The following is an 18905-nucleotide window of genomic DNA, read 5'->3' on the forward strand; positions in this document are numbered from 1 at the left end:
TAAAAAATAAAAATGTCCTACAGGATTCTCATATAAAAAGCAAGTGTACCATAGAGTAGGGGTTCAGAAACTGCTGCCTGAAGGCCAAATTTGGACTGCTGCCCGGTCATGCAAATACAGGTTTATTGGAACATAGCCATGCCCACTCATCTATAGCCACTTTTGCACTCTGACAGCAGAGTTGAGCAGTTGAGACAGATCTCTGTCTCACAAAGCCTAAAATATTTACTGTCTGTCCCTTCATGTAAAAAGTTTGCTGGCTCTGTCATTGAGCAGTCTGACTGAAGAGCATCATTATTTCAAAATAAGCACACCACATATTGCTATATTTAAAATCTGTATTATTTTGACAGTAACAGAAGCTTCATTATTTCAGATAGCACCGGATGCTGTCTTAGAGGAAATGACCCCCCAGACCTCATAATTCCTTGTCTGATAGTAATGACGTTGAGGAGAAAGGAATTACAATGTTTCTAGGCAGCATTTCTAGCTCTGACCCCTGGGTCTGAGAAGTTGGATATTTCTGGAAGGAGGAATGATAACTAGCAAGGCAGGAACTCTTGTAGAGCTCAGGTACATTTCAGGGCAGAAGAATCTGACTCTGGTAGTGTGCCCTTTCTCCCAGCATGTGAGGGAGAGGCTGTGACTTGCTCATTCTTGTGCTGCAAGCCTTTGTGTTACGTTAGCACACATATGCTTGGTGGCTCTGTGTTTAAGGGCAGGGGGGAGATGTGCACAAACACGGCTGTCCCACAACCCCTCCACTTCTCCAGAACCATAGTACAACTAGAGGAACCGAAGAGATTCCAAAAGTAAACTTCAGCTTGACATTAAAGTTTAATTAAGACTTGTAGAAGAGCTGCCTAGAAATAGACATTTATAAAATATTCTGGCTTGTAACCAAAGCATTAGTCACGGAACACCTTTGGGAAAGAAGTTGGCACTTAGACAAGCAACAGAAGGTGAGAGCACAGCATAAACAGCTAGGTTCCAAGACAACAGCAAATTAAAGAGAAACACACACTGTTCGCATTGCAGCAGCGAGGCTCCTGGTCTATTTTCCATTTTTAAGCTATTTTGCCGCATTATCATGATTTCGATTCTACTCTTTGTGTATGTGTGTGTATACATGTACAGATACATATATATGCATATATCTTATTGTACCTTGAATTATTAACAAGGGCCCGGCAGAAAGAGACCCACCAGCTTTTTATGTGAGAGAATAACGGACCAGGTGCACATCTGGAAGTGCAACAAGGCTGAACCAGAGCTTTTCCTGGGAATCGTGGTTCATTCTTCATTAAAACATGCATAATGCAGACTTGAAATTTACAAAGAAGCCTAGAATCCACGTAATTTAAGCAGATCAAGATACTGTGTACATACAGAATCATAATAAGGGGAAAATAGAAAAATGATGTATTTCAGCACCAGGCTCTATGTTTTTCCTGAATGAATGCTATTGTTCTATTTTGTGCAAAATGCTTCCTAAGTCTTAATATAATGAATGCATTTTGCCTCTATAAGATGAATGACTGCTTCATAGCTAACATGAAGCAGTCATGAAGCATGACTGAAGTCATGAAGCATCTTTTTAATCAAGATGCTAGAACAAAATATAATATGCATTAATATGTACCCATGTCAATGTACATGAGTCATTTATTTGACAAAAAACTAACCTGCAGAAAGTAGCCTACAGGCCCAAGTAAATATGTCTCCTCTTTTGTCTTTATTGCTGACTTTGGGAAAAAATTAAGCACTGGAAAATTTTCATCTGCTGGGAAATATCAGTTACCTGACATTTAAGAAGATTTTACTGAATAAAGACAAACTCATTGAGAGCCCAAGGAGGCTAGCAGAAGAATATGACTGGAAGACTGAACTAGTAATTAGAATGTTTAGTGTATAAAGCATACAATCCCTCGTCCCCAAACTCGGTGACATCAGTGAGGCATATATTCCTAATATGAGCATTGTAAAAATGGACAGTGTTGTTAGACTTACTCTTTCGGGGGTAAAAAAAACAGTGCAGTTATACACTGCTCACTGGCTTCCCTGGAGGCTCAGCAGTAAAGAAACCACCTGTAGCGCAGGAGACTCAGGAGACTTGGGTTTGATCCCTGGGTCAAGAAGATCCCCTGAAGAAGGAAATGTCAACCTGCTCCAATATTCTTGCCTGGAAAATCCCATGGACAGAGGAGCCTGGCAGGCCACAGTCTTGTGTCGCAAAGAGTTGGACATGACTGAACAATTGAGTGCACATGTGTGTGCACACACACACACACACACAGTCTATCCAACAGTGATCTCCATTCTTGTCTGCTAACAGAACCCCGGATTATTCAAGCAATAGGGAGTGTCCCCTTGATACTGCAGAAGCTAAGGTCCTTGTTTGGCTTCAGGGAGTCAGTTTTGACTAATCTAAGATCATGATGACTCCATCCTCCTTCAACCAGGAGAGATTCAGGGGGAAGCATGTAACACAGTCTGGTTCATCAGGACAACAAGTCTGCTCAGACACTTCCCTTCCTCGAAAGCCAGCCTCAAGAGGACATGGAACTTTGCTTCCGCCCCTTTCTGTTTATTGGGAAGCTTGATGCTGTGACAGCCATCTGATAACCACAAGAGAAAAGCCAAGAGAACTGGAAAGATAAACATGAACCATGAATGTTCAGATTTTGGTAGTTTTGCACTGAACCTATCCACCTTCTCCAGACTGCTGGTTATGCAAAATTATTCAACGCCTCTATGCAGTAAGTTAGTGTTAGCCTAATATTCTGTTACTCACAGTTAATAGCCTTCCTAACTGATAGGAGGGCACTTTTGGTCAGGAAACACCTCCAGCTCTTACCCTGGACGCGTGATGGAGGCACAGAAGAGAAGTAGTGTCAGATCAGTAATCTCTATGAAAGACTCGATTCTCAGCTGCTGGTGTGATGGCTGATACCTGCTACTTCGTTTGTAAATTCTACTTGGAATGTTGATAAAGTTATATTTGGTCATCTTCATTTCTCAGTGTAAATCCATTTGAATGGGGTTTACTGACCTGAGAATTTAGAGATTCAGGAGGAAGCCTCAACGTCATGAAAACATGAAATGGAGTGCATCAGCACTATTTAGCTTGCTGCTGTCAGTCAGTCATTGCAGTCGCCAGAAACTCATGTCCTTGATGGAGTAAGTACATTCATCTGAAGCAGGTTTGTAGCTCTGAGACACAGACATGCCATCAGGGCCAGCAGAGTTACAGTTGGGAGAAGGCAGAGAACATATGATTGCAATTTGCCTACCATGACTGAGAAGGCAGGTGGGACTCATGTGTGAAAGGCAGATTTCTGTCTCATAGAGTACAATTTATTAAAATGCAAAGCAGTTGGTCATAACCCTTCACCTGTGGGCCTAAAAATTCACTAGACAAGTTTTCACTTGAAAACTCTTCAAGTAAGTTATCATTTGATGTGATGTGAAGTCGCTCAGTCGTGTCCGACTGTTTGCGACCCCATGAACTATAGCCTACCATGCTCCTCTGTCCATGGGATTTTCCAGGCAAGAGTACTGGAGTGGGGTGCCATTTCCTTCTCCAGAGGATCTTCCCGACCCAGGGATCGAACCCAGGTCTCCTGCATTGTAGGAAGACACTTTACCATCTGAGCCATCAGGGGAGTCCTTCAATATATAGTTATCATTTACCTAATGGAAATAGCTTGTAACCTTCATAACTGATGCAAAAGATATGGGGCTTATACTTTACACTAGCTTTCAGGCCACTTCAGGCTTCACAGAACTGAAAACTACTGACCTAGGCACAGCAGCACTCTTGGGACATAAAGAAACAATAAACTCTGGACATTAACCAGTACACACTCAGAAAATGTCTAGAATTCATTGGCAACGGTTCTTTTTTTTTTTTTGCCAAATAGAAACTTTTTGGGGGATAGGGTCTATAAATATCCCAATCATAATGTTATAAAAAATAATAACATCACATTTCCATGTGTACCAGGCTTTGTGCTAGGTAATGTATTGGTCTGCATCACTGCATTTTATTTTTAAAACAACCATACAGAGTAGGCACTATTTTACTTTCTTATCGATAAGGAAGGAAGTTTGCAGAGGTTGAAAGTCTTCTCTTAAAAGGTTATTCAGCTAGTAAACCATAGATAAACTTGAACCAGGTTAGTCTGACTTCAAATCTAAACTCTAAACCACAACAATTCTTGGATTCTTAGATTTTTAGTTTGATAAGAACCACTGATAGCCTTCTTAATAATGAATATCTGTGGCCTGGTCCCCATAGATACTGATTTGGATGGTTGGGGCCTAAGAGCCTGCATTTCTATCAAGCATCCCAGCTGATTCTCATGAAGGTGAGTGACTCTAAGACCACATCTTGAGAAACAGTGTCTTACCATACAATCATTATGGACTATTCATATTTCAACTATAATAAGAAATATTATTATTTCAAGTTAAAATGCAAAGTAGGGAAAGTAACTTCTTATTGTGAGAAATATGTTATGAAGAAAAACTGATAATTAAATTAATGATTTAATATCTTAATTCAGGAAGATATATTTTAATTCTTCAGGAAATTAGCCTTCTTCATAAGTTCTTATAAATTTCAACATTTTTTTCATGGGCCTGAGAGATTGCAATGAAAGATGATGAGGTGACAGTGGGGTGTCTGATTTAAAGAGATGAAAACACCACTTAATTTATATCTTAGATAATCTTAGATAAGAAGAATAAGAAAATTATTCTTCTTATCAAAGGCTCATGACAGACAGCCAAAGTACCAGGAAGACTAAGCATTTTAGGAAGAAAATAAATACATGAATGGGAAGGTTATAAATTATTCATCTAGTATTTCAACAAAGGCACCACAATTACATGCTGAATTATGAAGTAGTTAGTGGTTGCTGTTTTAGGACTATCGAAGCAGCCAATCTGGATAATTTAAGAATAGAGTTCAATTATCAATCAAATGGGTTAGGGCTTCTTGGCCCTCAACTGTGGATGCTCAAGGCTATCCTGGCATTGCCTAAGTGAAAAGAATTAATTTATTCTTTGCCATATGTCATCCCACCCCAGCAGGGTACTCAGCACTGTTTGTCAACCTTTTTACTCATTCCTGGTTGACTCTGCATCCCATTTATTACAGTTATTTTGAATCTTTTCCCGTTCCCTTCACAAGGTCCCAAACCCATCCTCAAAGCCCTCACTTTCCATTTACAAACTCAGTTTTTATTCTGGCCATCCATGAGTTCTCTATATTTCCCCTCCTACCACAGTAAAATTTCTTAATGTCAGCATCTGTTCACAGTTTCTTAGCTCAAGATAAAGAAAAATCTTAATTACTTTCTAAGCCTAATCCTTCTACCTGCGTCTGATCCCCATGCTATTTCCTTTAGGACCTTGCTGCATTCTCAGCAAACATCCATTGTCACCTATAGCATTCCAGGCACTGTATTTTGCATTAGGGACACAAAGATGAAAATATAGACACTTGAAGCAGCCTATAGGATAGTGTGGAGACGGACAATAATAGTGGTGAGCACAGGTGCAATGGGACCAGGACCACTGGAGGACTCAGGTTTTTGTAGCTGGAGACAGAGGCGGGGGGCGGGGGTGCTTTACCTAGGAAACAGCTGAGATTTATAAGATAAATAAGGGCTAACCACATAGGTAGGTTGAAGTGAAAAGATACAGAGGCTCAGGAGAGGATGGTATGGCCAAGTAACCATAAATATTCTGCAATCAATGGACAAAAGTTCAGTGGAATTGCTAAGAAAGAGCACTAAGGACTTCAGATTTTAAGATTATAATGAACTACTAAAGCCCTGCTATCATAAGTGTAAGTGAGAAAACTCACTCTGGAAACATCTTGGTAGAGGAATTCGAATAATGCAAAGTCAGACACCAGTATCCCAGAAAGCAGTTAAGCCCATTGATTCAGGCAGGATATTGAGTGCCTGGTTCGGAGAAATAGTCATAGAGATAGAGTAGTATGATGGATTAAAAGTATGTCTGGTGGCCGTATTATAAGGCTGGGTAATTTATTTGATGTCAGGGATAAGAAAGAGAGAAGGGTGCAGGCCAAACTCCAGGTTGTTGGCTTCGGTAACTAATGGTTGTATCATTGGAGGATAGTGACGAGGCACCCAATAGTTCGTGTGTGATAGGCACTGGATGAGTGGGTGTGGAGCTCAGAGGCATGATCTGGCATCAGCAGTAGAGGCAGGCCAGGGGAGGTCATAGTTGTGAGTAAGATTATCCAGGGAAAATATGGGAGAGTGAGAAAGAGCCAACAAAGCCAAAATCAGTGATCCTCCAGCACCACTGAGAAGGAGGGGCTAGAGAATTAGCAACACAAAGAGACTGGGAGTAGGATGGCATCATGGAAATGATAGCAAAAAACATTGAAAAAGGAATGTGAACAGTTGCCAAACCCTTCACAGGAGAATTCAAGCAGGATCTGAAAGTGTCCCCTGGATTTAAGCAGACTCTCTGTTCAATTTATTCTTTTCCCTGCCTTTGATCCTCACATTTGCTTATATCGTCCCATGATTAAATAAATAACCTTTGATAAATACATAAATATTCCCTTAATCACTGACGCTATCATTGTGCTACAACTGCTCAGACATTTCTATGTTAAAATTCACTGGTGTCTTTCTATTTTTCCCCCACCAGTCACATTTTAAGTGCCAACTTCCATGACCTTTCCTCATTCATTATGGTTTCCGATCTCTACAAAATTACAGTATTAAGTCTCTCTTTTTACATTTTCCATTGGCTAGCTTACCATGGACTTGATTTTCCTCTTGGTTCTATGAAGTTACTTTTCCAGTCTCCTGGAGTAACTCCTTATTCTTTTTAAGCTTTTTAAATGAAATTTATCCACCCTTCCCAAGATTTGGTCCTTAGTTCTTTGTGAAATTTCCATTTTGACCCCAGGCATTTTCCCAAGTCACTAAAGTGTAGAGGACCCCCAAACACAATCCTGAACTAGATTTTCCAGTGGAGAGCTACATACAGAAATCTCACCAAACTCAGATTACCCCAGTTTAAACCTGCTTCCTTTACATCCCTACCTCCCCAAAAAAGTCTCCCACTTTCCTGCCCTGTCAGTGACGTCTCCTTGCCTCTCTTACTTTTCATACACAACTAGCTCTTAACCTGAAGTATAGATCTCCAATCTTCATTTTTACATCTTCCCTTCCACATGCAGAACAATGTCAATAGAGAGGACATAAATATGATACAAAACTACAATGGTTTATTTCACAAACATTTATCCAGTTTGCACTATGTACACTATTCTAAGCATGTTACATGTATTTTCTTTTTTCTGTTTCCCTTCTGTGAATTTAGAAAAGCAAAATGGTTTATTCCCTTTCAAATGTGTCCCATAAATTTAGAGATTTTGTGCATCAGTCTCAACTTGTGCATCAGACTTCTCTGGTGGCTCAGAGAGTAAAGAATCTGCCTACAATGCAAGGAACCTGGGTTCAAACTCTGGGTCAGGAAGATCCCTGGAGAAGGGAATGGCTACCCACTCCAATAATCTTGCCTGGAGAATTTCACGGAGAGGAGCCTGGTGGGCTACAGTCAATGGGGTTGCAGAGTCAGACATGATTGAACAACAAACACTTTTACTTCACTGAACTATGTAAACAGTTTTTGGATGATAAAATGCTAAGCATTATGTAATAAAGGTTAGCTCATTTTGCCACTAAAATTCTATTAACAGCACTTTAAAATGTCTGAAAAATAAATACAATTATATTAATGATAATCTAAAACACACTTAAATCCTGAAATACCTGAGTTATCAATAAAAAGATTAAAATTATGCCTGATAAAACCATGGTGCTCAACCATTCTCATTCTTTGAATAAGTGGTCACCTTTGAACGTATGCTTATATGACTGCTGTATAGATCACTTGGTCTCTTTCAGCATAATGCTGCTCTTTTCCAGGTCTTTAAATGTTGTTAATCCCCAATGATTAGTTCTTAGTCATTTATTCTTTAGAATCCACATGCACATATAAAGTACCCCATCCTGATGAATAACAGAGAGCAAAGTACACTTACTTCAAAAATCCGATTTTTGCAGAAACCTGTAAATCAGCAGTACAGTTTTCATGGGCACAAAATCTGGCAAAGTTTATCTGGAAATAAAATGACAATATTTTTTATTTTAGTTAAAATCAGTAGGCCTATTTCCATGTTTTTTAAAGAATAATTTATCTACAATACATGAGAAAAAATTAACATAGCAAATTGATAACTTTTAAAGAGTTCAATTTGAGAATTAGAAGGTTCAGATAACAATTCCAGGACTAAAGGAACCAAGTTCTTTCAATAGGTAAATTTAAAATCTAACTGTGTTAAGTAAAAAAAAAAAAAAAATTCTTTCATAGTAGTTGTATAAAAAGAAGTTTAATCAAACTGTGATAGTAACCTCTGTAAGAGTTTAAAACTTGTGCTGCCAAGACTTTTTCACTGAATTCCTCTCGATTTTCTGGTGCTGCCATGGGATCCTGCTTATTATGCGTAAGCATGACCCAGTTTTCACAGGTGGTAGAACAGTGACTTTATATTTGTTGAAAATAATAAAATGTAGAAATTTTTACTGTGAAGATACAGTGAATGAAAACAAATGATAGTTTATCAAGAGATTCCAGAATTTATTTAATTCCGAGTATTTTAATAGGACCCAGAGATACTGTAAGGTACACAGGAAGCCCTTAGGTATAAGCTGGACAGAGAAATACAGACATAAAAGATATAAAAAGAAAGAAAGCAGAGAGGGGCAGGTGAAAGGGGGAGAGAGACAGAAAAGAGAGAAATCTAGAGAGTCAGAGGAGGGGCCGGGCCCATGAAGTGGAAAGTGAGTGGAGCTCTGCCAAATGGCATGTCAGACCAGAGACTGCCTGTACCAGGCGAGCAGAGGGAAGTGTAAGTGAAAATAGTCCTCTAGATGACCTAAATATAACTTTTTCCTACTACTCTTATTTGTAAAGCAGGTTGTTTGAAGAATCAAAATGTAGCTCATTTTAATATAACTATAAGTTGCTAAGATTTGAGCTTATGTACTTACAATATTGAGATGTTCATTATTAAAGACATTTAAAGGTAGTTGATATTGAAGGCTGAAGTTCAACAAAAGAATGAAAAAAACTGACTTCCATAAAAATTTTCAGATGAGGGTATAGAGAAAATTTGCTCTTAAGTTATCATCTTTATTTGATTTAGCACAGAGAGCAGACAGTGCTGATTCTGAGCTCAAATATCTTAAAGTGACTTAGGGGCAACTCTGCCTGGACAGAATATGACCTAGACCTTTAAATGTCCGTTTCCTCCTTTGCATTCTGTGTGCTATAAGTGAATGTTTTAATGAGCACTTTTACCACAGCCCCAAACAGCCTTTGACTCTGTCTTTTTGCTGTTGGATAGTAAAAGTCTGAACTGGATTCCTGGGTATAAACTGTCAGTGAAACTGATAGATTTTGGCATACATTTTAAAAAGCAGTTCACTGGTTAGAGTGCAGGATCAATCTCAAACTGCATTTAGATCCTGAGATGTGGTTGAAAAGCATATAGTTAAATTAAAAAGAGAAACTGTTGTGTAATTAAATACACATGTTTATAAATGAGTAAAATCTGACTAATAAGACATGAGTGAATCTGTGGGCAAGGTGAGTGAGAGGGAGACAAAATGAAAAAGGAGACAGAAAATGAGAAAGATAAGTTGAACACATATGACGACCTGAATAACTTGTGAATGCTGCTCACTTCCATTAGAAGTCCTTGCTAGAAATATACTTTCTTCACTGACAAGGTATCGAGAAGAGAAAATTAACATTTTATGTATATGTGGGAAATCACTGCTATGACTAAATGCATAGTTAAAAGTATTCAGTTCAGTATCCTAAAGGGAAAATAAAAAAGAATGGAAAACAAGACATACCATAAATCTTTTTTATAAAAAAAATCCATTAAAATTTTAAAAAGAATTCAGATAGTTCACTTCCGTGTAACTATATAATATTAAAAAAATTCTTTAGTTGTATGTCACATAACATTTCAAATAAAGAAAAATATTCCTACTGTTTTCTCAATGATGTCTTTTTCTTTCTTCTGCTGAAGAATTGGCTGAAGTGGAGGGAATTCCTCTATACTTCGTTTACTGACAACATGATGCCCCAGGCGGTAAGTGGCTTCAATCTGGATTGGGGTGAGGATGTCCCGTACATCTTTCTAAAGAAATTGAAAACCATATGAATTAATAATAAAAATAAGCCTGTAAATTAAAAAAATATATAAGCCCCTCCTTTCCTACACAAGGCCAAATACAACATGTGAAAGTGAAAAAAAAAATCCTTTCTTTTTAAGATATATTGTTAAAAAATTGAACTGTACATTTTCACTCATTTCAAAGGCATTCATGTTTATTAGGAAAAAGACAAAAGTTATTAAAAAGAAAAACCAGAACTATCTAATAGTTATAGAGGTGTGCATTTCAGCATATTTTCTTCCATGCTATTTTCTATGCATACAATTTTCTTATTAGTTGTTACAGTATTTCTATTTTTATTGTGCTTTCACATTTCACAAAGAAAGAGTTCTTGGATTTATCAATTACACAGGAATTGTAACCCATTTGGAATCCATTTTCCTCTGTTATTATACTCTAAATTTAATACCTTACTAATTTTTATACAACATTTATCATTCTTAATCTTATCTATATGTGATCAAAAAGTCTGAGTGATTAGAATTTTAAATGGTACTGTCTTCTGCCCCCCAAAGAAACAACTTGTGAGTTTATTCCCCTGATGTCAATTCATATATTTTAATCTTTATTTCTACATGCAGGAATTATTTTTCTCTCTTTTAAAAACACTTTCTCATGAACTTAAAATTTATATCATCTTTTCCATATGATTATTTAACGGCCCCTTTGTTAAATGGGAATACACTACATCACTATCAAAATTATCTGCTGACATACACACACACACTAAAATAACTTGAAATAAATAAAATAATAAAATAAGAAAGTAAGTTCAAAAGCATTTGGCATTCAATTAAGGAAATGTTTCCCTAAATAGTAAAGGTGTTCAAGAATCCCAAGTCGGTGAAAAAAAAAAAATATAGAAGTCAGGTAAGATAAAAAAAAAAAAATATGGCATTCCTTAGAAAGCAGTTCTCTGAGCCCTGCCTAGATGGATATAAAAATTTCAATATATACTGAACAAAGCAGACTCATTTATTTTTCTTCCTGTCTTGCTATGACAAACCTAGACAGCAAATTAAAAAGCAGGGATGACATTTTGTTGACAAAGGTCTATACAGTCAAAGTGAAAAGTGAAAGTTGCCCAGTCATGTCCAACTCTTTGTAACCCCATGGACTATACAGCCCGTGGAATTCTCCAGGCCAGAATACTGGAGTGGGTAGCCTGTCCCTTCTCCAGGGGATCTTCCCAACCAAGGGATCAAACCCAGGTCTCCCACATTGCAGGAGGATTCTTGACCAGCTGAGCCACAAGGGAAGCCCCTATATAATCAAAGCTATGGTTTTTCCAGTAGCCATGTATGACTGTGAGAGTTGGACCATAAAGGAGGCTGAGCACCGAAGAATTGATGCTTTCAAACTGTGGTGCTGAAGAAGACTCTTGAGAGTCCCTTGGACAGCAAGGAGATCCAACCAGTCCATCCTGGGGAAATCATCCATCAAGGAATTCAACCCTGAATATTCATTGGAAGGACTGATGCTGAAGCTGAAGCTCCAATACTTTGGCCACCTGATGTGAAGAACTGAGTCATTGGAAAAGACCCTGATGCTTGGAAAGACTGAGGGCAGGATAACAAGGGGTCAACAGAGGATAAGATGTTTGGATGGCATCAACAACTCAACGGACATGAATCTGAGCAAATTCCAGGAGATAGTGAAGCACAAGGAAGCCTGGTGTGTTGCAATCCATGCGGTGCTAATAGTCAGACATGACTTAGTGACTGAACAATAACAACAAGGAGCATGGACAAATAAGAGTCCACTATAAAGTAATCCATGAGAATTTATAACAGAATTCATTTGACCATTTAAACTGCAAGAAATAAGAAATGTCGATGGCAAACCTATAGAAAAAGTATCTTATGCACAAAAGAATTAAAAATAGATATAATCTCAGGATTTGAGAAGGAAGCTCAGACGATGCTGTCCACCCACATAGGAACTGGGCTTCCCAGGTGGTGGTAGTGGTAAAGAACCCGCCTGCCAGTGCAGGAGACATAAGAGATGCAGGGTCAATCCCTGGGTCAGGATCCCCTGGAGGAGGGCATGGCAATCCACTCCAGTATTCCTGCCTGGAGAATCCCATGGACAGAGGAGCCTGGTGGGCTACCCTTTGCAGGGTTGCAAAGGGTCGGAGATGACTGAAGTGACTCAGCATGCACATAGGAGCTATGCAGTTTTTCTTTTCTTTTTTTTTGGTATTATAATTGTTACTATACTCAGAAAATATCACACTCATTGTCTTTCACACTAAAAACTTAAATGTAAAGCTTGGCTTGACTCTAGTTTTCATATGCCCATTTCAATCTATCAGTTCAGTTCAGTCACTCAGTCGTGTCCGACTCTTTGCGACCCCATGAACCACTGCATGCCAGGCCTCCCTGTCCATCACCAACTCCCGCAACCATCTCATCCTCTGTGGTTCCCTTCTCCTCCCGCCTTCAATCTTTCCCAACTATAGTTCTTGTTAAAAAAATAGATTCAGCAAAATCCCTCTTGACCATTAAAAGAACTCAAGTGTTTTCACTAGGACTAGACATATTAATTTTAACTATAATTGAGTTATATTTATGAGGTTTATATTTACACTTAGTTCCTTAGTAGATCCATGACATTGTAACTGACAAACATCCTAGTGAATAATGTCAGTGGGTTTCATTTACAGACAATTCAAAGTTGGAGTATTAGCTTAAGCATTTCTGTCTAAAGGCAGATTTCCAAAGCTCATAAATTAATAACCCCTAATGAATAGAAAAAATACCTATCATAAAGATTATAGCTATGCTGCTTATATCTGTATTAATTTTTGATAAAAGTTAGTTAATAAATATGACACCTCACATAAAAGACTACACCTATTCTATGTCTTTCAGTTCAGTTCAATCGCTCAGTCGTGTCCGACTCTTTGTGACCCCATGAATCGCAGCACACCAGGCTTCCCCATCCCTGGGATTCTCCAGGCAAGAACACTGGAGTGGGTTGCCATTTCCTTCTCCAGTGCAGGAAAGTGAAAAGTGAAAGTGAAGTTGCTCAGACGTGTCCAACTCTTCGCGACCCCATGGACTGCAGCCTACCAGGCTCCTCCATCCATGGGATTTTCCAGGCAAGAGTACTGGAGTGGGGTGCCATTGCCTTCTCCCTAGAGAAGTACTCTCCCTAGAGTACTAGGGTTCGAACCTCAGGTCCCTCCCTTGTTATCTATGTAACCTTGGACAGATTACATAACCTATGGACCAATTACCTCATGTGAAAGTGGCTGGTAATAGTGCTTATGATGCCTACACTTGATTGCTGTGAGGACTCAGGGGCATAATGTATGTTAAACACTTAGCTCAGTGCTTGGTATGTATTAAGATCTCAAAAGATGTTAAATATGATAACTATTATGTACATATATTACTTCAAAATGTAGCCATGTAAGCCAACCAAGGAATTACAGAACTTTAGTTTCTTATAATAAATTCTGGTGACTATTTGGGAGGAGTGAGAAAAAATAAAATCAGTCTATCGCCAATGAATGAACACTAAATTAAAAATGAGCTACATTTTCTACTAACACAAGTATTCCTTAGTCGATAAGTCATATCCGACATTTTTGCAACCCCATGGGCTGTAGCCCACCAGGCTCCTCTATCGTTAGGATTTCCCAGGCAAGAATACTGGAATGGCTGGCCATTTCCTTCTCCCAGGGATCTTCCCAACCCACGGATCAAACCATGTCTCCTGCATTGGCAGGTGGATTCTTTACTGCTGAGCCACTAGGGAGGCAATTAGACTTGTCCTAATGAAGTGGTACCTGGAAGATGTGCAGCATGACTCAAAGCACTCAAGACTCTCATGGCTTTCCCATTCTCACACATGGAGATGTTTTTATTAGATTACTTGGTAAGTGATCATCTCAACCTGAAACCTTGACCATATAGGAATGCTGCAAATCAAGGTCCAAATCCCAAGTTATTGACTTGTGAAAATGGAACAGCTTGAAGCCCTGAGTATTACAATAGCAAACTTGATTAAATTATTCCCTAGGTGTAGGAGCTAGACAGCCACTGATTGTCCCTCCACATGTCCACTGTTTTAATTCTTCTCAACAAGCTTGCTTTGACCACATCACATGTTATCTAATTCATACTAATTTTCCACAAGGTCTTCTCTACATCTGGTGTATATTACTTTCATTATCCTAATTAGCTATTAATTATGCTTTTCTCACAATATATAAAATGTACGTGCGCTCTTACAAGAACTGTATTTGACAGATATTCACACTTACTTAACTTTAACAGCTCCACCTAAGGACAGAAGCTATAATATCAAAAATGTCTTAAAGTGACTAATTAATATATGGGAGGGAAAAAGTAGATTTGCTTAAAATTTTTAATTTAGATGGGCATGTGCTATCTATATTAAAAATAATGAAGATTCCATGCCACATTTGTATGGACAATTACATAAAAATAGGACACTCACAAGCACGCAAATTAGCACATGCCAGAAATTACACAAAGTCTGCCTTACTGTCTGATTTCACAGAAATCTGTAGTATGGCCAACTTGAGAATGGAGCTGTAGGTTCATGTCTTCCTACTGTGTTTATGCAGTGAAGGAATTTATTTAAAGGGTGGAGCCAGAAATATTTTAAAAATATTACTGAATTAAAAATGATGCTGAGGTATAAATAAACATGTGAAGATATCTATTCATGGGTCTACTCTGCAGAAGGCAGGATCTAGGGACACAAAACTGAAAGTCAGTGTCTATGGCACAGTTTATAACCCATAAATCTACACATGTGGTGGGGGGATGAACATTCTGATACACGCAGACACAGGTGCAGAACAGGGAGAGCCACTAATCTACACTTGAGAGGGCGTGGGGAAATGCTCACATAGAAGACTTTTAAATAAGGAATGTGGTCAGATTTGTGTTTTTGAAATGCTGCTCTGGTGCCAATGTAGGGAATGAGTTGGTATGGGAGAAGGGAACGCTAGGGCACGGATTGGAATCTGAGCCAGGAAGGCCATGTGTAATTACAACTGTTTCACCTGCTAAGTATGTTTCAGAGGGTGAACTGTCCAACATCCAGGACTAAAACTTCCCGAGAAAAGATATCATCCCCAAGACAGGTACTCTAACCATTATACCAGTAGACTATTCTCAGATTTTTTGCCTCACAGAATTATTTAAAAAGCACTGAGAACACATCATCTATAAATGTCTTAAACATTATTCAATTAAGGGCCTTGTTTAATGAGCTGTGCTAACTCTAAGAATACAAACATGGAAAAGATAATATCTTTAAAGACCTTGAATCTAACAAAGAATTAATATATGTTGGAATAATCAATCTACTTCTAGGATACCATAAAATCAGTACAGTTATATAGCTTGCTTGCACTTAGATTTTCAGCAGAAAGTCCATAGTGTGTTGAGGTTAAAATATAACTACTTTGGAGCAAATGGTACTTCATTAAACTATGTATAAACTTTGTATAGCTTAAAAATATAAGCAAATAAAATACAAATAAATATATTTACTAATCAAATACACATTCATTTTTTTGAAGTTACTACTGAAAATGATGGGTTTTAGAAGTCACCCAAAGACTCAGGTAACACAATAAAATTCCTTTATTTCAGAAACCTAGGATTCAGAGAAAGCAAAGAAAGAATAAACTATAGTCTACTAAATACACAGGCAGGTTGATTTCATGCTTGTTATAGAACATGCTAAGGCCACTAAGCTCATTGGATCATTTGTTCTCTTTCCAAACATCAATCTCTTTCCCACATGCAGAGATTCCATCAAGATCAATTAAGAAACATCATCTCTAAAAACCTTAAGGTAAGTCTCTAGCATGGCTGCTCCAACATTTCTAAAAAATTGTTGACAATTATTGATTAGGTTTTGCTAAATCGAAATAGCCTCAAAATTATCCCCTGTCCTAAGCTCTTTTCCTAAGAAGTTGCTAAGACCAAATCAAGTTGTACTTACGAAGAACAAAGACAAAGATTAATTTTCATATGCTTACATGAATGAGGGAACATTTTCATAAAGGGAAAAGTGATATCTAACACAATTCTGATAGATAAAGCACTATAAGTCATAAAAATTAACCATTTTTTTCTATCATAGCAACCTTTTATTAACTCCCAACTCTAAATTCTAGTTTCTTCTTTCATAACATCTAATAATTTTAAGGCTCTAATAGCAAAAATTAAAGCTTGGCATAATTATAGACAACTAAAATATGGAGTTCTATAAGGAGAAAATAATAATTTCTACCTTCCTATTTTCTGAAGAACACATTTTGACCATTCACATAAAACAATCTTATGTAATACCTGTTTTAATTATGAGTAGATTAAGTAGACTTGAGAAATCTGATGTGCTTACCAACCAGATAAATGACCATATAGTCTCAGAAAAATAACATACCAACAAATTTATATTCCAGTGATGTGATAATTATTAATTGTTAAAAATGTCTACCACATTCCAAGAAGATCTAATACATGAAACTAAAATGTGATTAAAAGATAAGGATGTAATAAAAGTCAAGATTTTTGAGAAAATTTGGAATTTTAAAAATAGCTAAATTTTCTACCATCAAAGACTGTGATGCGTTTTTAAAGTATAAGTAGGGTTAAAAACTTTCATTTACATGAGATCACCAATGGATTGTGTGAAAGAATAAAAACAAAATTCAATCATTTCCTCACCTTCAGATCCCAACGGCTCTTACATGTTGTAAAACTGATGAGATCTTTCTGGCTCATTGTCTTTAATACTCAAGTCCAGCGATTTGCTGATCCCACTGGGACCTCCAATTCAGCTTTCTTCCCCTGTTCCTCACCCACCCTCTTAATGTCCTCTCTCCTCTCTTAACCTTGCTTAATCTTCATGGCCAACAATATAACCACTCGCTTGCTTACGCCTCAACTCTTTCTTTTCTCCTTTGTGTCACACTGTTGGCAGACCACAACCACGGTTGACTGTCACCTACTCCCACCTATCAGGCTGAATGTGACTGGAAAAAACCACGGCCCTACTGACTCATCTCACCGTCTGATGCAACAGAGAGCCTAATGCCATCTCAGGACCATACTATTCCCTCTCACTCTCTCACACTCTGAGAAGACTATTTCACATCTTCTTCCTAAACTCTAAACACCACCTCTTCCATTCTAACTGAAGCTGATGACTTTGCTTCTTACTTCATTGAGAAGATTAAAGCAATCAGGAGCGAACTTCCAGTCCTCCCACACACACGTGCCCAACATCTACACACAACAAATGAACTATGCATGTGCCTACGGTGAATCGATCCTTCATTTGTACAATTAAATCCCACTGCTTTTGCCTTGAGAACTTTGCTCCAACTATTCTTTCATCTATTTCCTAAATGTTTCACTCTATTAGAACATACCTATAAGCATAAAACATGCTATTCCTCTTAAAAGAAAAATAAAAAAGTCACTCTACTTCTCCTGTCGGCTACTGGCTCCCAACCCCTTTTCTTCAGTCCCCTTTGGAGCAAGAATCTGTGAAAGAATAAACTACTCTCTGTCTCCACTTCTTCTCCTCCTTTCCTTTCCTTTCCCCCTACTATTCCTCTGAAATGCTGTTGTTGTGATCACCAAAAGCTTCTACATTGCCAAACCCAACGGTGAGTTCTTTAGTCTTCATCTTATTTGACTAAGCAGAAGCACTGAAAACATCATCATGCTCTCCTCTGTACCCTGCTTTATTCACTCCACTTCCAGAATGCCAGGAGCTCTTGATTTCTTTCCTTACTGATTGGTCCTTCTCATCGCCATTATAAGCCTTCTCTTTCAATCTCTTCATGTTGTAGTGCCCAGAGTACAGACCTTGGCTCTTCCTTCCTGTCATGATCTCAGCCACCTCATATGACTTTAAACCTCATTCATATGCCGAAGAGGCATTGTATTTCCAGTTCCACAGCATTCTCCAACTCCAGATGAGTATATTTAAATGCTGAATTGCTCTATACACTTACAAGTAAAACAAATTGCTTCAGCTCATCAGGTCCACAACTGAACTTCAACACTTTCCACCCGAGAGTTGTTTCCCTTGCCCTATTGATGAAAACGGTATTCTTCTAGTGGCTTTGGCTAACAACCTTGGAATCATTTTGCAGCCTTTCTCAAGTGTTAGACATCCAATCTTTCACTAAATTGTGCAGAATCTGTCTTCCCCTGTTTCTCTCCATATCCACTACCACCATCTTCACTAGATCCATCATCTCTCAGCTGACTTACTGAAGTATCCTCTTCTTCCTGTGTCAATCTGCCTAGTCTCAACATAGCACTTAGGAAGCAATTAGAGTATTCCTTATTGTTACTCAGTTATATCATGTCACCTCTGCTCCAAACTCTACAATAGATCCCATTTTATCTGGAGAAAGAAAATCACAGATCTTATGTGATCTGACTTTTTTTCTACTACTCTCCACCTTGCTCTCTTTTCCAGCCATCTTTGCCTCCCCATGATTCTCTAAAACAACCAGGCATGTTCTTGTCTTAAGGTGTTTTTTTTTTTTTTTACCTAATTCTTCTTTCTGTACTGTTCTCCTCC

At 38.1% G+C, this 18905-nt stretch overlaps 1 protein-coding gene across 9 annotated transcripts in view; it reads right to left on the reverse strand.

Moving 5' to 3' along the window:
* ITGA4 (integrin subunit alpha 4) overlaps positions 1-18905 on the reverse strand; it is a 90090-nt gene that overhangs the window by 18876 nt on the left and 52309 nt on the right. For 8 of the 9 annotated variants that reach the window (XM_025273900.3, XM_025273893.3, XM_006071950.4 and 5 more), the window contains 2 exons: positions 10121-10270; positions 8102-8178 (listed from right to left, as the gene is read on the reverse strand). In XM_025273900.3, coding sequence (XP_025129685.3) covers positions 8102-8178; positions 10121-10270 — 227 coding nt within the window. Of the gene's footprint in view, positions 1-3074; positions 3214-8101; positions 8179-10120; positions 10271-18905 lie in introns of those variants that run through there. The other variant, XM_025273914.3, reaches the window with a different exon arrangement.

Source organism: Bubalus bubalis, chromosome 2, assembly GCF_019923935.1.
Source record: "Bubalus bubalis isolate 160015118507 breed Murrah chromosome 2, NDDB_SH_1, whole genome shotgun sequence".
NCBI lineage: Eukaryota > Metazoa > Chordata > Mammalia > Artiodactyla > Bovidae > Bubalus > Bubalus bubalis.